A 26,381-nucleotide genomic window follows, 5' to 3' on the forward strand; every position below is an offset into this window, starting at 1 on the left:
CTCCAACAAGCGGGACATAACGCATATGCTTATGTGTTGCATCTTTTTACATTTTATCAAATGAACTCTTGGTGCTGATTTCTCGAGCTTATGAATGCATACAAACTGTTTCAATAAAAAGCAGAAGAACATGGATATTTAGGGAATTGGGTCCCAAGAGATTTCATTGTCTCTGAGAATAGTTCTAGTTGCTAGCTGGACTGCCTTGTTTGCTTCTATGTCTGCTTCTTTGTTGTTGTTTCTCAGGATATGAAAAAATTTCAAATTCAAGAGCTTTGTCATGGCTTTAATTCTTGTAATTGTCTTTGCAAGTTGTAGATTTGCTAGATTTGTGTTGGTCGCCACTGCTTTGATGATGACGTGGGAATCACCAAAAACAATTGCCTCCATGTGTCCCAGCTCTTTGAGCAGTTTGATCCCTTGAAACAGGGCCATCGCTTCAGCTTGTATGCTTGAGGAGTGGCCCAGTCCCCACACAAATCTGTGTATAGATGTTTCTTCTGGGTTTATAATGAGTCCTCCTGCGCCAGCCATTCCTGGGTTTCCCTTGGATGCCCCGTCAAAGAAGAGAGAAGGAAGTGTTTGTTTGGACATCCAAGATTGGAATTCTTCTTCATTTTTCCTGATTTGCCAATCTTTGGGGGATATAGATGTGGTTTTTGATTTTGAAAATTGAGATTGAGGGCTGCTCCAAACTCAATATCCTGCTGGCTTAGGGTTGTATCATCGCTTTTGTCTCCTAGCCACTCATTTAACTGACCTTTCACAGTGTTTGCTACTAGTCTGAAGTCCTATTCCTTGTTTCTGAAAATCCTTCTGTTCCTCTCCAACTAGATTTGCCAGCTGATGAGTTTAGGCAGAGTTGTCCATGCTGCCTTGACAATCTTGTTTTTTGGATTTGGGCTTCGGTACCTGGCCATCCACCCAGCAAACAGGTCCGGGATAGAGTGGGGGAAGGTGAACATAAAATTTGATGATCCAAGAAGCTCATGCCAGATTAGACCTATGAATTTGCACTCCAGTGTGAGATGGAGAGCGGATTCCAAACTTTCCTTGCATAGCGTGCATCTTGATGGCCTGAGAATGCCCCTTTTCTGTAACCTGTCGTCTATTAGGATTTTTGGATGGCATAGCAGCCAGCAGAAATGATCAATTTTCAGAATAGAAGGGATATTCCAAATGTCAACCCAGGGGGCAGGATTAGGAGGCACGTGAGGCCACTCCATGCATTTGGCGTAGCCCTGAGCCACCGTACAACCTACCTGTTTCGGATCCCAGCCTCTTGTATCTTTCCTTCTTGCGTGTGACGGTGCCAGCCCATGCATCATCGCTAAAAGCGCACAAATTCTGATTGTAACACAGGTGGGACTGTGATCTGTTTCCAGCCCGTCCAACTGTCTCCATTCCAGTTCGAAATGTCCCAAAGCGTTTTGAAATTTGCTGTGTCCATCCATCCCTTCAGCTTGATCCTAAGACCCAAGTCTGCCAGCGGAGGCCTGTTCATTATGCTATCCTGCCACAAATTGATGCTTTTGCCATTTCCTAGTATCTAATAGGCATGATTTCTTATTAGTGGGCCAATTTTATTACTTAGAATGCTAAAGGAGGTTCTGTTATGGCTTTTGGGCTGCTCCAGGCATCAGAGTCTCTGTCCTCTGAAATATTTCCTCCACAGAGATAAATGAACCCATCCTGGTTTTGGAGCTATGATTTTCCAAATCAATTTGGCTCCCATGGCTAAGTTTTGGATACTGAGATTTTTGAAGTTCAATCCTCCCTCCTGAAGCAATCTAGAGACAGTTTCCTAGTTGACAAGAGGAATTCTCTTCTCATTATGCTTTCCTCCTTTCCAGAAAAATTTTCTGATTAGTTCCTCCATCCTCTTAATGATTCCCACAAGAGCCAAAAGAACAGAGAATTGGAATAACGGTAGGCTACTAAGCACGGATTTGATGAGCACTGATTTTTCGGCTATATTGAGCCAAGAGGATCCCCAGGTTTGCATTTTTGTTTTGAATTTTTCTATCTGGGGGTGCCAATCCTTGATCAAGGCCCTCTTATGAAAGATGGGCAACCCAAGATATTTAAAGGAGGTCCAAGATGAAGATGCTGCAAAGCCTAGACATCTGGCTATAGAGCTTGCGGAAGGAGCTGAGATATTCCAGCAGTATATGTGACATTTTCCCTTGTTTAATTCACTACCCGAAACTTTACAATAATCATCCAACACTTCTTTAAATTTGATTGCAAAAAGATGAGTTACAGCCCCCAGCAACAAGGTATCATCTGCAAAGAGGGTGTGGTTGATGCTCTTAACCCCTCTTGCTATGCACAGGCCAGCTATATCTTGGTCTTGTTCTTTCTTATCCAAATAATAGCTGAGGACAGAGGCCTACAACATAAAGAGGAGGGGTGAGAGGGGGCACCCCTGCCTTAGCCCTCCAGAAGCTTTGAAGAAATTAGCAGCCCTACCATTCACTAAAGGTGCAATCCAGGGTTCCGAAATACAAGCTCTGATCCACTTGATAATATTTTGACCAAAACCCAGCTTGTGCAGAACATCAAACAAAAAACTATGTCTTACACGATCAAATGAATTAGCTAGATCTATTTTAATGACCATACCTATTTCTTTTCGACAAAGGCTAGAATGGATCGCCTCTTGGACCAGGATGAAATTATCTACTAGCTGTCTGCCATGTATAAATCCACCTTGATTCTCCGGGATGATTTTGGGGAGAATTTTCCTCAACTTGTTTGCTATTATCTTGGTTATCACTTTATATCTAATGTTACATAAGGATATTGGGCGAAATCTATTGAAAGAGTTTGCACCTTTTTATTTAGGGATGAGGGCGAGAAAAGCTGAGTTTGTGCAGCCTCCAATTTTCTGACACTCTTGGGACTTCTGGATCATTTTAAAGAACTCCTTCTCCACGATCGGCCAACAGATTTGAAGAAATCTGGGAATGAAACCATCCGGTCCCGGGGCTTTGTCGGGATCCATCTCAAAGAGGACTTCCCTAACTTTGTTTTTTCTGATTTTGCCTTCAAGGGCCTGATTCATTTTATCAGTGATGAGGTTGGGAACAATGTCTAGCAGATTGTCATTTTAGCTAGCTTCCATGTCTTCACTATACATCTTCTCAAAGTGATCTAAAGCTGCCTTTTTGATGCTGGCAAAATCCTTTAGGGTGCAGTTATCTTTTTTGATTTCAGAGATAGAATTACGACATTTCGTAGCTTGAGCTTGTTTGTGGAAAAAAGAGGAGTTTTTATCACCTGCTTTGAGCCATAAACTCCTGGACTTGAGCCTCCAGAATTCTTATTCTGCCAGACAGGCCTTATGGAATTTATGCTGTAACTGAAACTCCTTGTCCAGCTCTTCTTTGGTGATTTCAGTAGCTTCTAGGTGGAGGTGTTACTTCTCCAGAGCGCTTTGGATTTTTTTTTCTTTCAACAACAGGATTGGGCAAGGTCTTGACCCAGCCTTTTAGCATAGCTTTTACTCTTTGAAGTTTTTCCTCCCAAAAAAAAAGGGGAACCCTTGACTGGATCTTTCCAGCAATCTCTGACCTTTTGCACGAAGTCTGCCTCTTTAGTCCATAGAGAATTGAATTTGAAAGGGATAGGCCCCAGATCCTTGGAAGTCACCAGCTCTAGGCTAATGGGCTTGTGATCTGATACACTGCTATGAAGAATATGCATTCTAGCCTCTAACCCAAGAAGCAGGAAGGAACTTTGAACAAAAAATCTGTCAAGTCTTGCCGCTATGTGACCCGGCCCAACTCTCTTATTTGACCATGTGAACATACTAGTAACCGGCTTGATATCTAGCAAGTCCCAGTCTTGCATGAGATCTTCCGCCCATTCTCTTGTCGGATCTCTAACGATGCTACCTCCTCTTTTTTTTAACGAGAGGAGGGTGAGATTTAAATCTCTGGCTGTGATTATGTTTTCCAGATTTTCTAGATCTGCCAGGCTTTTAATGGAGTCCCAACAATTTTTTTCTCACTTGCATTGTTAGGAGGATACACATTGAATAGACAAATAATCTCCTTAGATTCTAAATGATGCATTTAAAAAAAAATCCAATGGGTATTCAGGGACTCAGAGATTAATGAGAACTTATTAGTGTTCCAGAGCGACCCAAGCCCTCCCAATGCTCCACGGGCAGAAATTGCATGCGCTCCACTTTTATTCCAAAATTTTTTGCTCACTTGGAGGAAAGCTGTGTCCTCCAATTTAGTCTCCTGGATGAGGAGGATGTCGTGGACTTCCAATCTTATTAGACTCTTCATTGCTTTTTCCTTAACTGTGGTGCCCATTCCCCTACAATTCCAGGAGACTATCTTCATCATTTATTTTTGTTGTGGTGAGCTCCCTTGGAGCCCTGAGATTGAATCCTCGTCATCTTCGGGGTTTTTGCCAGTAGCTTCTCTAACATTGGCTGGCTGCCCTGGAGCTTGTCCTTATAAGTTTCTTGTTCTCTTTTTTTCTTTGCAGACTTTCGTCCTCTTGTGGATCTTCTGGGAGAAGATTGTGATTCACCTATTTCCCCTTCTTCCTCTGATTCCTCGGACTCTTGGGTTTCCTCCTCTTCTGATATCCTCCCTTTGGATCTCTCTAATGCACTTCTGGTGGAAGGGGAGGCTTTAGATGTAGAGACCTCCTTTGGGATTTCTGTATCCTGCGTGGTCTCGATTTCAGATCCAAGGATCTCGAATTTATTCCCTTGGCTTTCCATGGATGGTTTCTGAGTAGGACCCGAGTGAGGAGCTTTGGCATTTACATTTACATTCTTCTTGTGAGAAGTTTTGGAGCGCTTTGCCTGGTTCCATCCATCTTCCTTCCCTCTTTTTTCCACACCTTTGGACGGGCAGTCTCTGGCGAAGTGTCCATAGATGTGGCACTTCCGGCATTTGAACGACAACTGCTCATAATCCAGTTTCTGTACATGTGTCCAGGGACCTACAACTATTTTGATAGCTTCCGGTAGTCCAACCTCTAGATCTACCTCCACACAGATTCTGGCACAGTCATACTGATCTTTGTTGTTAGCCTTGTCTATAAATTTGCCAAGGGTATTTCCTATGTGCTTCAGAGAGTCCCAGTTCCAGCAGTGAACTAGAAGGTTGGGGAGTCTCACCCACACCAGGACCGCTGTAGGCACATCCACCCTCGGGTCGAAGTCTGCGTCCATTTATTCAAATGTAGGCCTTGAGGACCCATGAAGTAAGGGTCATTTCGGAAAATGAGATCTTTGTCCTCTTTTGCAAAGAACTCAAACAAAAAATAGCCTCTCCCGAGGAAGTAAGAGGTTACCTTGTCTTTTATCAAAGGTGCCTAGTCCCTGGCGACCCAGTTCTCAGTTGATTTCGGGGAAGGCCAGAGTCCTGTAAACTGACCAACCAGAGCATGATCTACCAGAGACAAGGCTACTTGGATCGGTCCTTTTGGTGGAAGGGCAATCTCAGGGATATTTTCTAGTTTTTTCACAAACTTTGCAGCTTCCATGCATTTTTTCTTGGGCAGAGAGGCCAGCAAGGTTTTGAAGGCCTCAGCGGCAGAAGGCGGAGAAGGAGAGGGAGGCCCCTATGGGGGAGTCAGCGCCTCCATGAAGAGCCAACAGACGCAGCCAGACTGGCCGCGGCCTGCAGCAAAGCCCTCAACGGACGCGCGCGCAAGTTGCAGAGCGCACAGAATGCGGATCTCGCAGGTTGCAAAGCGGCAACGTTGCTCCTGAACAATATTCAAATATTGTAAAAAACATTATTATTATTATTATTATACCATAACAATTGTTTCAATAAAAATAACCCTTATTTCACAATTAAAACATTATTATTATACCATTAAAAAATAGCAAAAATATATCTTAAAATCCAATTCTCGACACCAAGACAAAATCGAAATTAAAACACTTGTTTATGTCATGTGACATTGGAGTCGTGCCAAGAATCTAAGTCACCGAATCCCATGATGTTTACCTGTGCCCCTCTAAACCATTTAATCCGGCGGATATATTTGAACTGACAAAAACTAAGAAACGCCCAAATCCGAAAGAAATTTCCGCATCCTCTGGCCATTTACAGGGGAGGGCCGAGGTCGAGAGATCAAAGCTCTAACCCCACAAGTTCTCCTGTGGATTTTAAGTTTGCAATATTTCTATTTTTCGGAGATAAACCTTCTTACAGAGGCATTTCATCTGTGTTTGGCTGAAGAAATCAGTTGTTCAAGGCTAAATTGAAGACGATGAAGCGAGGTTACGAAGAGACTTCTTCATCTTCCTCGCCTCCGCACTCAAAGCCTCGGCTGTCGTCTCACAATGGTAACTCACCTTTAGATATTTTCAATGTAAATGTGATTTACAAAACATCGTTTGATTTGTTAATGAAATAGTTTTGTTTTTAAGGTTTTTTTTTTTTTGGCAAATTTAAAGTCTTAGAGGAGAAACGTGAAGATGTAATTTACAAATCATCGCTTAATTTGTTAACGAAAGAGTTTTATTTTCAAGTGTTTTCTGTCAAATTTAAAGTCCTAGAGGCGAAACGTGAAGCTTCCGGGATACAGCAAATAGTAGTATAACACTAACATTTCGTAAAAATATTGTACATATTGACGTACTTCTGTTGACACAAACTGTTACTAATTCGGTTCAAGAAACATTTATAAAGCATAGCAAAATTTCCCGTCATTCTCCGAAAGGAGAAATTTAGGTTATAATTTGATGTTTTTTAAACGAACCTTGATGTTAATTTTCTTTACCTGTTAGCATAAATAGATATGGATTTTGCACAAAATTTGCAGACGTAATTACGAAATCTATCTCAGGCATAGCCAAACGGGGAATCTAGGTTATTATATGTTAAATCTTTGTAAACATGGATTTTGTTTTTCTTTTAAATTATATTATATTTGTGATTTCCGTTGCTACGGGTATTCACACAGGGGAAGATCATGGCGTCGAAGATGATAGCACAAAATCTCTGGCACGAAAGGTGGCCGACCATTACAGTTCTCGCAGTAATCAGACACTAGAGGAAAGGGAGGCTAGTCCTATTATTCACTTGAAGAAGCTTAATAATTGGGTAATTTAGACCCTTTGTACGGTACTGGATGATTCTTTTTGAAATAATACTAGTTACTGCACTTTTAATGCTTTACTGGATGTACTTTTTTTTTTTTGTAAGCTGAGGTGGAACCTTTTCTATTACTGAGTAGAACTTAAACCATTACATAGTAGCAAAAATGTTATAGACCCGCCCACAAGGGGAAACCGGGTACTTAAACCGTCTATAGTTTTTGATAGCTGCCCAAAAAAAATAGGCCCATAATCTGAAAATCTTAGCTAAATAAACCAGACAATCCTGAGATTTTCTCATACTACTACTCTGCAAGAAGTATATGTCTCTATCTAAATCAGACAAAAAACTGATACTATGAAGATTATGGGATTTCCTAAGCATATCTTAAGTCATGCGTTATCCATAGCTGGCGGCGGGCTGGCCTCTCGTTCTGCGTCCTGTTGATTTCCCTTCAGCAGCTGAAGAATAGTGTTCATCTTTGCCTCTTGATTTGCCATCCTTATGCGTATGTAGCTCAATTCTCTGCGGAGATCTGGATCACCCTTAGCTAAAGCGACCATCTCCTTGGCTACTTGTTCAAGGGCTTTTGCCATCAGTCCCTTCATGACCCAATATATGTGCAGGGATTGCTTGAATAAGGACATTCGTCCCCTGGTATGGCCTGGATCTTGAAGCAGAAACTCCCAATCCTCCATTTCATCCTCAGACTGATCTTGGAGGGACTCTTCCTCCAGGAGCTGCATAACTCTTCTGACTGCCGGGTTCGTGCTTCGCTGGTAGGCTCTTTCAGCTCTCCTAACTCTATGATTCACCGTTCTCCTTGGCTGACGAGCGGGATTCGAATCTTGCCCAGAGTTCTCCCCTTTCTCCTTCCTACTCCTTCCCTGTCCACGACCCCTCTTCCTACCCTGGTCCGCACTTTTGTTCGGGTTCGTCCCTCGATTTCTCATGCCGTAGCGACGAACAGTAGCAGGGTTGTCGTTCCCCAGATGCTGACCCTCTTCGCCTGCAGACCTATCTTGATGAGAGAACCTCACCGTTCCTTCCCCGCGGGGCAACTCCTCCTCGGATTCATCTTCTATATCCCATATCTCAGTCCGTTGGTCTTCCTCCATTATTCCTTTCCCCTTCCAGTTCTTATCCTCCACAGCATGATCATGCTTCTCCGCTGCCTCTCTGGATTTCTGCCTTGTTTCCATATTGCCCATCGTTCCGCTGCAGGGAAATCTTTGAGACTCGGGCACCTTTCTGTTAGATTGACGTCTTTCGGCAGAACTATCCGCAACTATCCCAATTTGGAAACAGCAGAATGACTGTTTCTCCTCCCCCTTGTGAGCATATATTAGATTTTTATCCGCCACGTACGTCTTCAGGTCGGAGTTCATTTGCCGCCGTTTATTTGCCAAGGTGACGTTGCATTCGGCCATCATTTCGCGATTAATGCCCGTCCTTAGGAGGTCTGACAGACCGTTCCCACCTCCTCTAAGATTGCGATCATTTATTTCATCACCTGGGTTTTGATCTAGGGCCGTCCCCCACTCGTGCCGCCCCTGTGCTGCTCTGCTGCCTGCGATCATATCCCATCTCTGCCCCGAATGAATAAGGTTCATGGTTCGGGGCCTCCACGTCCTCTGATTATTCCAGCTCATCCACCCTCGCACCTCCGCTTGTGGCTTGGTCATGGTCTGCATTGATTATCGCTGCCAGGTCCGTCCACTCCCTATTTCCACACACCGCTCTCCATTGAGCATCTACCTTGTTTCCGTGGTTTCTGCATCCCCAGTTTGCTAAGAAATCAGCCGCCTGATTTCCTTTTCTTCTAACATGATTTATAATCCTATATTCAATTCTTTTCAAGAGGTCAGCGATTTCCTGGACAATTCCTGCTGTACGCCAACTGTTTGTAACCTTCTCCCAGCTTTGGCCGTTACTGAGTTTCTTCAGCATCTCCACCGCAATCTGAGAATCTCCCGTAATTTCTAGATTAGTGTAACCATTTCTTACCGCAATCCTCAGACCCTGATGAAGAGCCCAGAACTCGGCTTCGTTATTGGTCATTTCTCCTCCCCATTCTGCGAAAATCCACCGGACCTGATTGCTGCTGTCTCGGAAAATACCTCCAAAGCCAGCTTCGCCCGGGTTCCCCTTTGAGGCCCCGTCGAAGTTTAATTTTATGAAATTTCCTCTGGGATAGCTGAATTTTTCAGGGCTTTGAGTCCGCATATCCTGTCTGGGGGTTTGTTTGTGATGGACCATCTCAAACTTAAGATTTAACCTGTTCAGGATACCTTCCTCAACCTGGTTGGTCTTCCAATCCTCCCCCACCCATTTATCAACCAGGATTGTTTCTCGCATTAACTTGACTGCTCTTCCCCAAATTACTTCCGGTCCTTTTGCTATGTTTTGAAATATTCTGCGATTCCTCTCCTTCCAGATCATCCACAAAACAAAACCTGAAATGAGATCCCACGCTCTTCTAACCACTTTACATTGAAATATTTCCTTGTTCCATTGGAAAACCAGCTCGTTGAAATCATTGGGTGTAATTTCGGGTTTGTCGAAGGTACGTTTAGCATTCCTCCACAGAGTCCTTGCAAATTGACAGTTTATCAACAGGTGATTTCTGGTCTCCCCCTCAGTATTGCACAGACAACATCTCGATGGGCCATTGAAACCTTTTCTTTGTATTCGATCCCAGGTTAAGATCTTATTCTTTGATGCCAACCATATGAATATGGAGACTTTTGGCCACCAATTTCGTTCCCATATAATTTTCCAGTCTGGATTCTCTTCCCCTCCAGGTTGGGAAACGGTTATATAATAAGCCTCCTTGGTGGTGAATAAGCCTTTCGAAGAATTCCCCCACCCAAGGATGTCCTTGCCATTGCGAGTTTTAATTTTCCTGGATTCGACCTCCTTTCTATAAGCTTCCTGCTGGTCTTGATTGAGCTCTCTGTCCCATTCCGTCGGATCAATCCATGTTCTCCAGCTCTCTTCTGAGTCATTTGTTCTCCAATAGTCCCTGACATAAGTTCGATCTCCTCCTATTCTGTCTCGAATCTGTTGGAGTCCCTGAATTCTGTTCAGTCTCTCTTTCTGGTGCCATCTATCTTCCCAGAAATTTGCTTCTTCTCCTCCTCGGATCTCCCAGAAGGTGTGCTTTTCAACCAAATCCCTGTTCAGGCGAGCTAGGTCCCAAATTGTTGACCCTTTAGGAGTTTCTCTCTGTCTTAAGACCTCAACTGCAGAATCAGGCATATTGTATTTTGTTTTCCATATGGTTTTCCATAGATCATTGCCCCCCCTAAGCCAGCGCCACCAGAGTTTCGCTCCCAGAACTCTATTGAGAATCTCAGGATCCCTCAACCCCAATCCACCTTTCTCTTTTCTTTCCGTTAATTGACTCCAGGAAACTAATGCCCATTTTTTCTTCTGATCAGTCCCTCTCCATATGAAATTCCTGATGATCTCTCTAATTTTTGTGCACACCCCTAGGGGGGCAGCCATTATCGATAAAGGGTAGATGGGGATAGCCTGAAGGACTGATTTAGCCAGGACTATTCTGCCAGCTATGTTTAGAGTTCTGAATGCCCAATTTGCTACCTTGTTACTCAGCTTATCCAGGACTCCTTGCCAGTTCTTCAGCTTTTTGGAGGTGAAGTCCAAAATGTTGCCCAAGTATTTCGTAGGTAATTCTCCTCTCTTGAAGCCCAATAGTCTTGTTAGGTGGGTTTTGACCTGATCCACTGTGTTAAATATAAAAACACAGGATTTTTCCTTATTGATTTCCAGACCCGAGGCCTCTGCAAATAGATCCAAGATTCTTCTGAGATGCCTTATTTCTTTGACTGTTGGTTCTCCAAACAACATAATATCATCAACAAATTGTTGATGAGTTAATGGCAGATTATTTCCCCATAGCTTAAGACCCTTTATTCTGTTTGCTTCTCTCTCTTTTTTAATAAAGCGACCCAGCCCTTCAGCAGCCAGAATGAACAGAAACGGAGATAATGGGTCTCCCTGTCTAATACCTCTAGAAGCATTAAATGTTTTCGAGGGAGTTCCATTAACAAGGATAGAAAAATTTGGGGAAGAAATCAAGTTATGAATCCAGTCAATCCATCTCTTGTTGAAACCAAACTTTTCCAGGACCTTTTCCAAATAATTCCAATTTAGTCTATCATAAGCTTTTGATAAGTCTAATTTGATCATCATACCCTTTTGCTTTTTTACTTTTAAGGAATGTATAACTTCTTGAGTAACTACCAGCCCATCAAGGATCTGCCTACCTTCAACAAAACCTGTTTGTTCAGCTGATATTAATTTGTCCAGAAGAGGTTTTAATCTCTTGGCAATCATGGATGTTATAATCTTGTAAATAACATTACATAGCGCAATGGGTCTGAACCCACTGGCATCTTCCAGATTTTCACCTTTAGGAATTAAAGCATAGAAAGTGGAGTTAATGGCAGGCCATACCTTCTGGTTCATTCGGGATTCTTCTACCAGCTCCAGAATCTCTTTCCCCAGGAAGTGCCATCCCGCCTGGTAAAAATCCACTGTAAAGCCATCTGGACCCGGAGCAGTACCTTTCTTCATTGCTTTCACAGTTTCCTCTAGCTCTTCTAAGGTAGCAGCTCTCATCAACGCCTTATTTTGGTCTTCTATGACTAGGTGTGGAATGGCCGAACAAATTTCCTGAATTGCTTGCCTTCAATCAGCTTGCGGTTCATTTAAAATTTCCTTGTGATGTTCAATAAGGACATGTTCAATCTCAGCTTGCTCAACTACTCTATTACCATTCTTGTCCTTGATGGATAGAATCCTGTTTCTCTGTCTATGTTTGATCATGGCCTGATGGAAGAATTTAGTGTTTCTTTCCCCCTCCCTTAACCACTTTATCCTTGATTTTTGACGCCAGAGGATCTCTTCCTGCTTTCGTCTTTCTTCTAGTTTTCCAAGTATTACCCCTTCCTTGCTGATACTCTCCTCTGTTCTACCTTTCATTATCATCTTTTGTTGGAGAGATTCCATTTCCCCTTCTAATTTTTGTTTGTCTTCCATAATATTACCAAACTCCTCTTTGTTCCACTTTTTGATTCTCCCTTTCAGCTCCTTCAGTTTTAATTGGAACGTGTGCATTTTTCCTTTGCCTTGAATAGTACTTTGACTCCACCATTCTTCAACTTTCTTGATGAAATCTGGATCCCTTAACCAGAAGGCTTCAAATCGGAAAGGTCTTTTTCCGCGATTCCCTTTAATATCTACCTCTAGTCTAATCGGCCAGTGATCAGAGCCCAGGGAGGGTATGATCTTTGCTTCGACAAAAACATCCTTGTTCATGACAGCTTCTGATACGAGGAATCGGTCAAGCCTTGAAGCAATTTGGTTCTTACCCCCCCTCCTATTGTTCCAGGTGCATATCCCATTAATGGTCGGAATGTCTACTAACCTTAAACCCTCTATCATTTCATTGAATTTATCCATGAAGTGATTTGTCTTCCTTATCCCTCCCTTCTTTTCTTCTAAAGATCTGATTAAATTAAAATCGCCACCTATGATCCAAGCAGCTTCAGGATATAATTTGCGGATGGATTTCAAACTGTTCATAAAGTTTTCTTTTTCCCCTGGGGAAGGGGGGCCGTAAACCCCTGAAATCACAACCTGTTCCTTGGTTCCTACTATCCTCCCTAGGCCAGTAAGGACCCTGCTCATGCTGGTCCAGCTATCTAGGATGATGTCATTTGGGTTCCACAAAATTGCCATACCTCCTGCAGAGCCGATAGCATCTTGCCCCATAACTTCATAGTGCAGTTTGTTTTTGTCAATTATTCCTTCAATTTGTTGAACTGAAATTTTTGTCTCTTGTAAAATCATGATGCTAGGTTTCTCTTTTTTCAATTTCTCTTTCATATGCCTTTGTTTACCCTTACTATTCAGGCCTCTAATATTCCAACTAATAACAATCATTTAAAACTTTTGGTAGGAGGGGAAAAATACCTCTGACAGAGGTATCACTTTACCTGAGTTTATCAACGTTTCTCCCACAGACTGGATTGTTTCACTCATCGTTTTCCGGCCCCTCTTCCTGCTGTTTTTGCCAGAGCCGTCCATTCCCGTTTGTCCATTCCCCTGCTCGTTTTCTATCAATATCTGCTTGTCCAAGTATTCCCCTTTTTTCTCTTTATATTTCTGAAATACCTCCTTATACAGTTGTTTCTGCTTTTCCGGTATAAACCTGTTATCTAGGTATTTCCATTCCTGAATTAGCCGTTTCATGATTCGTTCCTCTTCCACCTCATTTTCGATTTGGTTTTCCACCTCCATCTGGGATTGCATTGTTGTATCTTCTGCCTTCCCCTCTGTCTGGTTTTCAATGCTTTTTCGTAAGTTCGCTTCCTTTCCTTTATCTTCACCGGCGATTTCCATTGGAGTATTCTCAGGGTCTTCGTCGTCCTCCAGATTTACTTCATAGTCCTCGTTTTCGCTCTGAAGCACCTGAAACTTATTTTGACTGGTTGCGTGACTAGGTTTATCTTGTTTTTGGGTTTTTGGTCCTTCCTTGCTCTGTCTTCTTCTCCTCGTAACCTGTTGAAAACCTCTTTCTGTTTCCCCCATTTTTCCTGCATTTCTCTGATGTTCCTCTTGGCTTCTTTGTGATTCCTCCTCCTTATTCAGCGGGCATTGCCGGTATAGGTGGCCATATTCATGGCACTTGCGGCATCTGAACGGTATGTGTTCGTAGTCTATTGGCTGCTGATAAACTTCATCATGATACTCCAGCTCGATATTTTCTGGGAGGGGTTCTGCCAGGTTCATGTAGACACAGATCCTCGCATATGAATTATATTTTCCTCGTTTCGTTGCTTCTGCAATTTTGACAAAGCTCCCGATTGAGTTCCCTATTCCTTCCAGAATTTCCGGGTCCCAAAATTCATCGGGAAGTCCAAACAGCCTAACCCAGACTGGGGCTTCCAGCAATTTTTCCTTCTCTGGGCTGTATCTTTCCTCCCAGTATTTCATGAACAAGCCTGCATTGTTCATGAAATACGGTCCTTCTTCAAAGATCCTGTTCTTGTCCTCCAGATTCGTGAAGATAGCTGTGAAGAACCCTTGTGCTCCCAACTTCAGGTCTATGTGTCCTCTAGGTCTCCATCTCTGATCTATCCATCTGTATAGCTCTTTCTCCGACGGCCAATAGCCTATGAATTTGCAAATCAGGGCATGGTCTTTCATGTAACAGTTGTATTCCTCAAGTTTGTTGCAGGGAATGACATATCTCGGTTGTTTTTGTGCCCTAGGAAGGCATTTTCCTCTCATCCTTTTCTGCCACAGGTTGCCCATTACTGGGGCGTAGCTTTCCTTCTGGTTATGCTGCATGCCATTTGCGCTGGTTTCCCCTGTTACCACATTTTTGAAGGAGGGGATCTCTCCCCTCCCCTGTGGGTTTTCCATTTCCCACTCAGCTCTGATCTCTTAGAAATTTACCCTAGCTTTGCTGAAGAAAATTTGTTTTCCTGAAAACGCAGTTGAGGCGAGGTTCGTCTCCCCGGCCTATCCTCTCAGGTGTACCTTCCGTCCGCGTTCGTCTCCTCTCCCTTTACTGGATGTACTTTAAGTTCCCTTGACTTATTATTTTGGTAGTTGGTTGGACATCAATAATTTTTTCTTATCATCATATACACTCGTTAACTCATCCATATAAATAGGAGAAATGATCACTGCTCTGGTCATGGATAGGTGTCTCCTTCAGCAGGGAGCACCAAGCCCATGATCTCTTGTTGGCAAGTGGAACAACTCAAAGTTTGGCTTTCTAATTGTATATTGACACCAATGACTTCATGTTTTGTACTGACATTTCGTGATTGATTCCTTGTACCTTTTCGGTTGTACATTGTCACTACGAACTATGTTTTTTAATTGGTATGATGTGTTTACTTACTTTATCTTGTCACAGATCAAGAATGCGTTGATTCAACTTTATATACGTTCACTACAAACTGTGTTTTCTAATTGATATTACGTGTTTACTCACTTTATCTTGTCACAGATCAAGAGTGTGTTGATTCAACTTTATACGCATCGAGATGATGTTGTTCTTGACCTTGCTTGTGGAAAGGTATGACATTTTATTGGCCTTTGCAATCTAAATGGAATTTGTATGCAAAATACCGACTGTATATTTTGATCATTATAGTATTACTCTCCCAAAACATAAGGTGCCACGAGTCTAATGATTAAGAAATTGATTGAGTTGATTTTATCCAAGTCTACTTTTGTCATTTTGTGAACAATAACATTTGACTAGTTAGCATGCGTTTTAAAATTATCAGCCAATATGTCCAGTAGAGAAAACTGCAAATTAGAAGTTGTTTCTATTCTGTCCAAATCCAGAACAAGGAGCAAATTTGCCTTATGAAAACAGAGGTTCTGCCCTAAAAATTGGAAAGTCACAGATTCAGCTGCTAAGAAGATTAATGAGCAGATGTTTTTCTGACATCAAATATAGATACATAGATCCAAATATGGTGTAAAAGTAATCAGGGTCGTCATAATCAGATATTGTCCAGTACAGTAAACAACAACGGTAGCAGCCCCCCCCATGTGGGCTATGTCTCCCCAAATAGGGAAACTGTTATAGGTTTACAAACAGAACTTTGAAATTCAGAAAAGGGGAAACCGGTGTAACACAGGGATTTAATCCGCTGTTTGGGGCCATGTCCCCAGTGTTTTCCCATCTTGGGGACTTGGGGATTTGTAACAGTCGTCAGTGAAATCACAGAACCAAATTAGTTTTTCCAGATCAGATTTTTCTTAGTCTATAAGATCTTCTATAAGGAGCTGTACTTCTATGTATGAGCTCAATTTGGTGTTCATGATATCTAGCTGGAGGTAGATCATTTTAGTTCTAATGGAATATCATCTTCCTGCTTCACTTCCATCTATTAAAGTCTAGCAATGACTCCATGACAACTCTTTTCTAGGAACTTTTCCATTCTGTGTGAGCTGATCGTCCGAGAAAGTGGAGAACTTAGCCCATTCAGTTCATAATCACTTCCCTCTAATTTGAATCTCATAAATAATTCATTTTAGTTTGTAGAACTGTACACAAAGTTTGCAGTCATTTAATCCCTAGAACCGCATCTACTTTTCCCGTAGGAATGGGATACATGGGGCTTGATAAGTTATAGTCTCTAACTCTCCTATACTAAGTTTGATGTTACAGCATTTTCCTCCACAATCAATACTTCCTCTGTTAGCAACTAATACTTCAAAATTTGCCATTTGGTACACAAAACGATAGAGATACTTTGCTAATCTTTGATCAATGAAGCTATGGATACTACCAGAATCAACAAGTGCTATGACTATTTGCTTCTTAATGTATATCATGATCTCAAGGGTTTGACTTATTGATACGCCTAGCAATGCATGAACTGATATTTCATTCTCAATATCATGATCTATGCTGAGAAAAAGTTCTACATCTTTTTCCCTGCTCTTTTAGGTTCACAGTTTCTTGCAGCTTGCTCACTCATTTGTGGGGGCGCCTCTGTTTCCTCCCCCATCATTATTTTACATACTGAACAATTTTGTTCCTCGACATTTATGCCCCTTAGAGCATTTGCTATTAGAACCAAATCATAGTTCATTCACTCATTTTTCATCATTTCCTTTTGCTTGTAATTGAGGGTGTTTCTTCATGAATTGCTCATCTTCCCATGTAGCTTCTTCTAGAGGCATCTTCTTCCACTTAATTAAGTACTTAATAGCTATGTTGTGAAGAGAAACAGATCGTCGACAATAAATTTTTTGGTTCAACCCATTTCTTTTCCTGTCTTATTTTTGAAGTTCAGTCCATATTGGATTAGTTTGTCCGAGTACCATTTTTAGGTTGGAGACATGGAAAACCTTATGAATGTGTGAAGGCAAATCTAACTCATAACCCACTCCTCCAATCATGCGAAGGATATTGTAGGGTCCATAGAAATTTGGAACTAGTCTTTGATTCTTCTTTTGTTACAGATATATTTGTTGATCTGCTTGTTGCTTCATCTTGTTTTAGGCCATTTGAAGCTTTTCTTTAATTATTTGTGAAGTTTCTTGAGTCTTCCTAATATGTGAGTCATATCTTAAAGAGCTTGAAATGGAGACATCTTAGTAGCTGGTTGATAGGTCCTATCATAGGAAGCTTAGCCCATTGAAACTATTTGTCTGAAGAAGATGAACAAAGATAATCCTCCAAACATTTGTTCAGTATTCCCATTTGACCATCTATTTGTGGATGATTTGTTGAACTCATGACTAATGTTGTTCCTATTATATTCAATAAATCCTTCCAAAAATTGCTGGTGTACTTTAGAGCTCAATCACTTACTGTTACCTTAGGAAATCCATGAAGCCTATGGGTTCCTTTCATGAAAACTTCTGCCACATGGCTTGTAGTATACATTGATAGTATTTGCAGCTCAAGCATGTATTTTCATGAGGGTGTCTACTTATGGAAATCGTCATTAAAAATATCCTATGCTTTTTCAGAAGTTCTCTTTATTAATTAATAAAGTGAACATTTTCTTATTAAAATGACTTTTAATTAATAAAGTGACTAAAGTGGGCCACTTAATAATTTAATTAAAAGAGAGCCATTGGTCTCACGATTAGGTTTCAACCGTTGAGACTATTGGCTAATGTCAAAGTTACTAAAGTGACTAAAGTTTTTGGCTAATGTCAAAGTTACAAAAGAAAGAGATAGCAAAGGACAATGACACATAGAGCATTCATTTCACAAGTCATGTGAGTGAAGGAGAAAATTAGAGATCTGATTTTCAGCCATTGGTGAGGATTTCAACAATAGTTCAGCAAGGAGAAGGCAGCCAGTCTTTAGCAAGGATAGGCAGCCAGTCAACAAGGAAAAGATCAACCGTATAGCCCAGCAAAGCAGGTTTTATAGCTGTTCACATGTATTCTCTACCGCTACATGGATTCCGTATAACTGTATGGATTAGAGGTTAGACTGCCTTGATTTTCACACAGACTGTAATTTTCAGGTTTGCTGTTCATTTAATTAATTTCTTAGAGACATTTTTCTTTGTAAGGGATCTCTTGTAAGTTTTGAAGATAATTTTGAATGATAAACTGATCTAGAAGGGCAAAAATGTTTGTGCACTGTGTGTGATTGCTTTTCTTGTTTTTTGCTGCATGCGAAAGTTAATAATTTCAACAAGTAACTAGATCTGATCTGTTTGCTTAGATAGCTGGTTTTAGGATATTTTAACATGGAGCTGCAGCTCTGAGAGACAGATATATCTATAATTTTCAGGTTACTTCATCAAGCTTGAGAGATAAAGCTTAGGACAACCATGTTGTTAACTAGTGTGAAATGTCGTTAACTAGTGTGAAAGTTGAGGATAGACTTGATGGGGTTTCAAATTTCTTGTCATGGAAGGCAAGAATCTCGATGATCTTGAAGGAGCAAGACTTGTGGGAAGTTGTGTCCAAGACTCCTCCCCCATCTCCAACACAAACCTCTGGGAGCACACAGACACCAACAATAGTAGATCCTACAGTGCAGATAGTGTGGCATAAGGACATAAAGGCATAGAAGGTGATCCTTGAAGCTATTAAGGATCATCTGATTCCGCATGTTGCAAAAAAGGCCAAATCAAAGGAGATGCTTGATGCCTTAGTATTGCTTTTCCAAAGTGATAACATGAGTCAGAAAATGATTCTCAAAACTAAGCTCATAGAGTGCAGAATGAACCCCTTTGACAATGTGACAGTTATAAAGATTATATAGATCTGTGACCAACTTGCAACTATTGGAGAAGCTGTATTGGATGCAGAGCTAGTGAATGTTGCTTTGAATGGTTTCACCAAGGCTTGGGAACCATTTATCATGGGCATCTGTGCCTGTGATCATCTCCCCAATTGGGAGAGACTTTGGGATGACTGCATCCAAGAGGAGACTCATACAGAGTCTAGCACTGGCAAGCAGGGAGGAGGAGCAACAGATGAAAACTTAGCCTTGGTTAGCGAGACGAAGAAGACCAAAGGGAAAGTTTCCATCAAGAAGGGTGACAGTCAAGGAGAGGGAAAATAGTCTGGGCAGAAGAAAGATATGAACAAAGATCAAATGCTATATCTACCACAAGAATGGCCACTTTGCTTCTCAGTGTCCATGGAGGATGAAGGGAAAGGGGAAGTCGTACATAGTTGTAGCAACAACAAAGACACAGTTGAGTGATCTTGCTTCCAAGTTTGAGAGTGGCTTTTCACTCGTGTCTCGCCTTTCTACTGGCATTATTGCTAGAAGCGCCTAGTACTTGGATAGTGGCACCTCCCACCACATGATAGATGCTAGAGAGTTATTTAGTAGTTTTGTAGAGGATGACTCAGTGATCCATATTGAACTTGGCGATGATGCCAAGTATGTAGTGAGGGGACAGGGGATAGTTTTGTTCCAAATTGAGTTAGGAGGGTCCTTTGATGTGCAGGAGGTGTGAAAATTCCTTGAATGCACCAATTGGAAATTATTCTCTTAAGTGAATACAATTTATTTGTTTACGACAATTAGCAAGTAACTTACTGATGCATTCTTCATAAATAAAATATGTTGCGGAAGTAAAATAAGGAACTGAGAAATAGACGCACACACAAAAAAATATGACACCAATATTTTTGGACTAAAATTCCCTGGAAAAACCTTGAAGGGAAAATGCATCAGATGAAGTTTTATTTTATTATTCTTCAACAAAATTAAAGAATACAGTAATCTGCTTGCTAAACATTGGCAAAGCTCCGAAAAATTTTCTCCACTACCCCAACTGGCAGATCGACTTGGAAACACTGTTTCCTTTGCAAAACCCAACTCGGCCTCCTCCAATAATTCACACTCCCTTCTGCTCTGTGCACTGGTTGCTTGGATCTCGAGCAGACTGGTCCTGCACTCCTTTGGTGATCCTGCACTCACACTAGACAAGCTCGCTCTTCCTTTTGGAATTGATTCCCGACAACTGGAAAATTATTTGCTGCCCAGATCTACGCATTGGAGAATTCATATGAACTAGTACGACCTTCCTGCAATGAATTTGACCCTCTCTTTGACTCTGGAAATCTCTGTAGAAATCTCCCCTGAAATCCTCTCTCCAATCTCTGCTGAAACCCTTTCATTGATGCTTTCCTGGCTCGAACTCTACCCTCATTGAATACTGCACACTGGGTGATTCGCACTGCCTTGCTCCCTTGCTCTCACAATTATGCCCATCTCCATCCCATTGACTTTCTCTTATAATGTCTCGCTAGAGCATCAATGACCAAGAGCTAATCATGAGCGATGGCTCAGATCATCTTAGACTTCATCAAATCATTTTCTAGAAGTCTCTAGATCAAAAGTTGATTCCTCAATTAATACCCATTAGTTAATCAATTTTTCATAAGTGAGACTTAGGAACCTTTTAATTATTGATCAATTAAGTTAATTGAGAGGTTTCTAAGTGTTTTCTCTTGAAAACTTTTCTAGGTTTTGGAGATCTCATGTTCGTTAAGCTCTCTGACACCTTAGAGACTAGAACACATGTTCGATGCTATCTCAAATCCATAAAATAACACTCCCTCTTAGCGAGGAAGGTGTTCTGCACGATACCCATATGTTCTATGAAATAGACGAACTTAGCTCTCCGTAGAGCTTTCGTGAGTATATTTGCAACCTGCTGCTCTGTGGGAACATGCTGTAGTTGGATTACTCCATGCTACACATAATCTCTGATGAAATGGTATCATATGTCTATATGTTTCAACCTATCATGAAACATTGGATTTGTAGAGAGCTTGATGCAACTCTGATAACACAGTAGACACTGGTCGCCTCCATCTTCTGACTGAACAAAATCACTAGCAACTTCTGAAGCCAGATAGCTTCGCATGTGGCCACGGTAGCTGCCATGTACTCTACTTATGCAGAGCTCAGTGCTACGGGCTTCTACTTCATGTTGCACCAAAACATAACCCCTGATCCAACATTGAAGCAACACCCAACTATGCCCTTTGGATCCACTGAACTACCTGCTCCATCTGCATCCGTATAACCACACAAGCTGACACCATCACCTCAAGTATACCTCAACCCATACTCGACTTTGTTGCATAAATACTTTAATATATGCCTTGCTGCTATTCGGTGCACTCTCTTAGGTTTGGCCTGTTGTTGACCAGATACATGAGTGAATCGATAAGTTGTCTATACAAGGTCAGGAATCAAGTCCACGACCTCGTCCTCTGATGCATCTATCTTTCTCCAGTTTGTAATCATAGGCGTAGACATAGGCCTACAGTCTTGCATCTCGAACCTCTTCAAAGTCTCTATAGTGTATCTCCCTTGACCAAGGAAGGTCTCTCCATCCCTCTGCTATACCTCCAGGCCTAGGAAGTAATACATCAGTCCCAGATCCTTCATGTCAAACTCTGCTGCCATTTTCCTCTTGCAATCCTTTATGAGCCCTGATGACTTTGTTAGAAAGAGGTCATCTACATACGACACTAAGATGAGTGGCTTACCCTCTACCATTAGATAGTAAAGGTTGGGATCTGCATCACTCTACAAATCCCATTTGCTGCAAGTAGCGGTGAATCTGACCATACCATGCCTTGGGAGCTTGTTTGAGCCCATATAGCGCTCTCTTTAGTCTACACACGTGTGTGTTGTTGGAAAAAGTAACTATGCTTGGTCTTCAATATTGTGCTTGAGTCATTATGTATATGTACTTGTCAAAAGAATAAAGAAAAGAATTTTTATTATTGTAACAATGACTTATTAAAGCACTAGTTTCATGCTTGGGTCATCATTATATTAGTCAAAGTCCCCATTGTGGACTCTTGGGATTAATATTGAATATATAGAGTCATTGTACATTCGAAGAGACCCTTCTTGGGCTTTCAGATCATGTAAAAAGGTTTTGTATCAAGTCAAATATGACTTATGTGTCCTCCACATCATGTCGGCCTAAGGAAGATCAAGTTGGCCCAAGGACGAAAGAAGTGCGAGTTTGGGGGAGTCTTTAGAGAAGAGGAAAATCGAACTTTTGGTGCCTCTCTCTCTTTGTTTCATGGTCTGGGTTGGGAGAAGTCCCCTAAGATTTCATTGTTGCCGTGAGCTGCATGTTGCTGGGAGCTATTGCCTAATTGACATGGTGTGGATGGAAATTCTGGTCTTAGTCTAGGGTGAAGAGTCTCAAAGAATACTATTGAAAGGAAGAATTATCTTGACTGGGTTTTCCCCTCGAGGGGGATTTTGCCCTGGCATGTGCCTATATCTTGTGTCTCTTGTTTTGTGATCTTCATGTATGTATAATTGCTTGATGAAAGATAAGATAATAAAGAAGTAAAAGAAGCCAACACACTCACAAGTAATTATCAAGAAAGGAGAATCAAACCCTAATATAATATCCTTGATTTTCCAACATGGTATCAAAGCTAAGGTCAAGAGAAGTCGAAGATCACTTTGTTGGCATGGATTCTCCCTCTATGGTGAACTACATAAGTTTGGGTTTCAACTTTGCTGGAAGATGGATCAAGAAGATCATCTACTACCTATTCAACAAAGTCAAGAGTCATGGATTCTTGGCTGCCCTTACAGGATCTCTTACTGATGACAATGCATGGATCATTGATAGTGGAGCATCGAGACACATGACAGGTGAAAGTAGGCAACTACACACACTATCAAAGGAGTCATCCTCTCATGTAGTGGAATTGGGTGACAACAAAAGCTATGCTGTTAGAGGCCTAGGATCTACATCATTAAAGCTGGACAATGGATCGAAGCTACATCTCAACAACATTCTCTATGTTCCAGGTTTGAAAAAGAATTTACTTTCTATTTCTTGTTTAGAAGATAAAGGGGAAAGAATTGCTTTTGTTGATGGAAAAGTATTGGTTTGGGGAAAGAACTCTAGTATTGACAAAGCTAGGGTTATTGGAGTTCGTGAAGGAAGTCTTTACTGGGTTATCACTCCATCTCCTCAAGCTCTGGTTCATATGGAAATAAGTCCCATTGAACTATGGCATTGAAGGTATGGCCATCTTCATTATAGGGTCATCCCTACTCTTAGTCAATTGGTTCATGGTATTCCTGATATGAAGTTAGACCATGAAGGTGTGTGCAAGGGATGTTCTTTGGGGAAGCATACTAGAAAGCCATTTCATCATAGTGAATCTAGATCTAAAGAAATATTAGATCTCATCCATTTTGATGTATGCGGGCCCATGTCTGACAAGAAACTTGGAGGTCATCTCTACTATGTAACATTCATTGATGACCATTCAAGGAAGACATGGCTCTACCTACTCAAAACTAAAGATGAAGTATTTGATAAGTTCAAGGAGTTTAGGGCTGAGGTGGAAACCCTAACCGAAAAGAAGATAAAGACTCTAAGGTCTGACAATGGTGGGGAATACACCTCTAAAGAGTTAATTGCATATTGTAAGGATGTAGGTATTAAGAGGGAGCTCATTGTTCCCTACTATCCCAAACAAAATGGATTGGCCGAAAGGAAGAATAGGTCAATCGAAGAAGGCATTCGAACTATGCTCCTTGATCAAGATCTACTGAAGTTCTTATGGGGTGAAGTAGCAATGACTGCCGTGTACATTCAAAATAAAAGTCCTCATAAGAGTCTTGACAATACTACACCTGAGGAAGTATTCACAGGAAAGAAGCCGAGTGTGGATCATTTCCGCATATTTGGAAGTCCAGCATATGTCCATGTTTCGAAAGACAAGCGAAAGAAGTTGGACTCGACAAGCATCAAGGGAATATTCGTTGGTTATAGTCTTTCCTCAAAAGCATATAGAATCTACATAAAGGAGGGAAGATACATTGAAGTAAGTAGGGATGTCATATTTGATGAGAATCAAGCTTACAAGAAATCAAAGGATATTCCTATTGATTTTGATGACGAAAAAGTTCCTGTATTTGAAGAAGATGAAGTTCATGAGAACTCTACTGCAAATGATGAAGGAGGAGGACCAAGTGAGCCTATTGAATCGATGGTTGTCCCAACCACAAGGAAGAGGCCAATTGATTGAGAGCTACATTAGAAGATGCTGAAAGACATGAAGTTGCGAAAGGATCCTTCAGGGAAAGTAAGAAACCGAAAAGGTATTATGGTTATGTTGCATATATGACAAATTTGATTAACGCTGAACCATCTACATTCCAGGAAGTTGAGCAAGAAGAGGTTTGAAAGAAAGCTAAGTAGGAAGAATATCAATCCATCATGAAGAATGGGGTTTGGGAAATCGTTCCTAGACCTAGTGACAAATTGGTTGTCACATCGAAGTGGATCTATAAGATCAAACATGCTGTTGATGGAAGTATAGACAAGTACAAAACAATGTTCGTTGCAAGGGTTTTCACTCAAAAGGAAGGCATTGACTATGAAGAAACATTTGCACCTACTGCAAGGTACACTACCATTATATCGTTGGTTTCACTGGCTGCTACAATGGGGTGGAATATCCATCAAATGGATGTTAAGACTGCATTTCTGAATGGGACCATTGATGAGGAAGTCTACATTGAACAACTTGGAGGATTTGAAGTGAATAGCAGGGACTCATGTTTGCAGACTCAAGAAGGCTCTATATGGCTTGAAGCAAGCACCTAGGGCATGGTATGCAAGAATGGATGCATATCTTCTCAGGATTGGGTTTGTGAAGAGTATTGCTGATCCGAATCTATATATCAAGGTCGTGAATAATGAGCCAGTCATTATTCTACTATATGTGGATGATCTATTCATCACCGATGTAGAACAAAGAATTCAAGAATGTAAGAAAATGTTGGCAGCTGAATTTGAGATGAAGGATCTATGATTGATGCATTACTACCTAGGTCTAGAAGTATGGCAAAGACTTGGGGAGATATATTTGGGGCAAGGAAAGTACATCAAGTTATTGCAAAAATTTGGGATGATGAACTCCAAGCCGATGGTTACTCCTATGATCACCAACCTCAAGAAGTTGAGGAGCTCCAACTCGAGTCTCGTGGATCCTACCTCATATCGTCAGTTGGTGGGTTCCTTGATGTATCTGGTAAATACTAGGCCAAATATATGTTTTGCAGTGAACATTCTTAGTCAGTTTCAGTTGGAGCCTCGTCATGATCACTAGATAGCTGCCAAACATATATTGAGGTATCTTCGTGGCACTATACATCACTACCTAAAGTATAGTAGTTAGGAAGTCAAGCTAATTGGCTTCACAGACTCTGATTGGGGTGGTAGTGAGACTGATGGAAGGAGCACTACCAGAGGATGCTTTAGTCTGGGAGCTGCTATGATCTCATGGATGAGTAGGAAGCAAGATCCCGTTGCATTGAGTAGTGCCGAGGCAGAATATGTGGCTGCATGTGAAGTAGGAAAAAAGGCTGTTTGGTTAAGGAAGCTTTTGACAGATTTGTTCGAAAATTCTCTGGGTCCTACTGTGATTAACTGTGATAACCAAAATTGTGTCAAGATGTGTGGAGATCCCGTGTTTCATTCTAGTACGAAACATATCAATAATAAGTTCCACTTTATTAGGAACTTGGTGCAGGATGGGATCGTGAAGTTAGAATATGTTCCGACAAACGAACATATAGCAGACATACAAACAAAGGCTCTTCCTAATAAGAAGTTCGAATATCTAAGGAGCCTGCTGGGTTTGGTAGATATTGGTGATTATATTGATGATAAAGAAATGGAAGAGATTTGTTGAGGCTTTGTGAATGAAGCATTGCCTGGGGAGACATCAAGCGGACACTTTGTGTTGATGTCAGGAATTCCGGAATTGAAAAGGTTTTGTTGTTTATTGAGCTCGGTTTTGGATACACACTTGTATGTTTGGGTTGGTGGTTAACAAGTAAGCCCGATGGTACCTAGAGGGGCTGAAAGCTTGAGTCCACCTTAGTCACACTTGAATAGATTGCCTTGGTCAAGAATCTAGTCCATGGCATTGCGGTGCCTAAATTGTTGAGTGATTGGTTGGATAGATTGCCCTGGTCAGGAATCTAGTCCATGGCATTGCGGTGCCTAAAGGTTCTTCATGTTTTCATATAGTTTGAGATCTTCCATTGTATTTGTACATTATGAATACCTCCCTAGTTAAGAGGGAGTGTTGGAAAATGTAACTATGTTCGATCTTCAATAATGTACTTGAGTCATTATGTAATGTACTTGTCAAAATAATGAAGAAAAGAACTTTTATTATTGTAACAATGACTTATTAAAGCATGGGTTTCATTCTTGGGTCATCATT

General features: G+C 41.3%; 1 protein-coding gene across 3 annotated transcripts in view; it reads left to right on the forward strand.

Moving 5' to 3' along the window:
- Positions 1–5,991: 5,991 nt before the first annotated feature.
- The window catches only part of LOC149230188 (mRNA capping enzyme family protein), a 222,091-nt gene continuing 201,701 nt past the window's right edge, over positions 5,992–26,381 (forward strand). The window contains exons 1-3 of one of the 3 annotated variants that reach the window (XM_089378889.1): positions 5,992–6,331; positions 6,952–7,091; positions 15,139–15,207. In XM_089378889.1, the coding sequence (XP_089235015.1) occupies positions 6,256–6,331; positions 6,952–7,091; positions 15,139–15,207 (285 nt within the window). In that variant the 5' untranslated portion in view covers positions 5,992–6,255. The remainder of the gene's footprint in view (positions 6,332–6,951; positions 7,092–15,138; positions 15,208–26,381) is intronic. The other 2 variants (XM_089378888.1, XM_089378890.1) reach the window with 2 other exon arrangements.

This window comes from Pinus tabuliformis, chromosome J, assembly GCF_031772625.1.
Source record: "Pinus tabuliformis cultivar Carrire ecotype Pingquan chromosome J, CPIR1, whole genome shotgun sequence".
NCBI lineage: Eukaryota > Viridiplantae > Streptophyta > Pinopsida > Pinales > Pinaceae > Pinus > Pinus tabuliformis.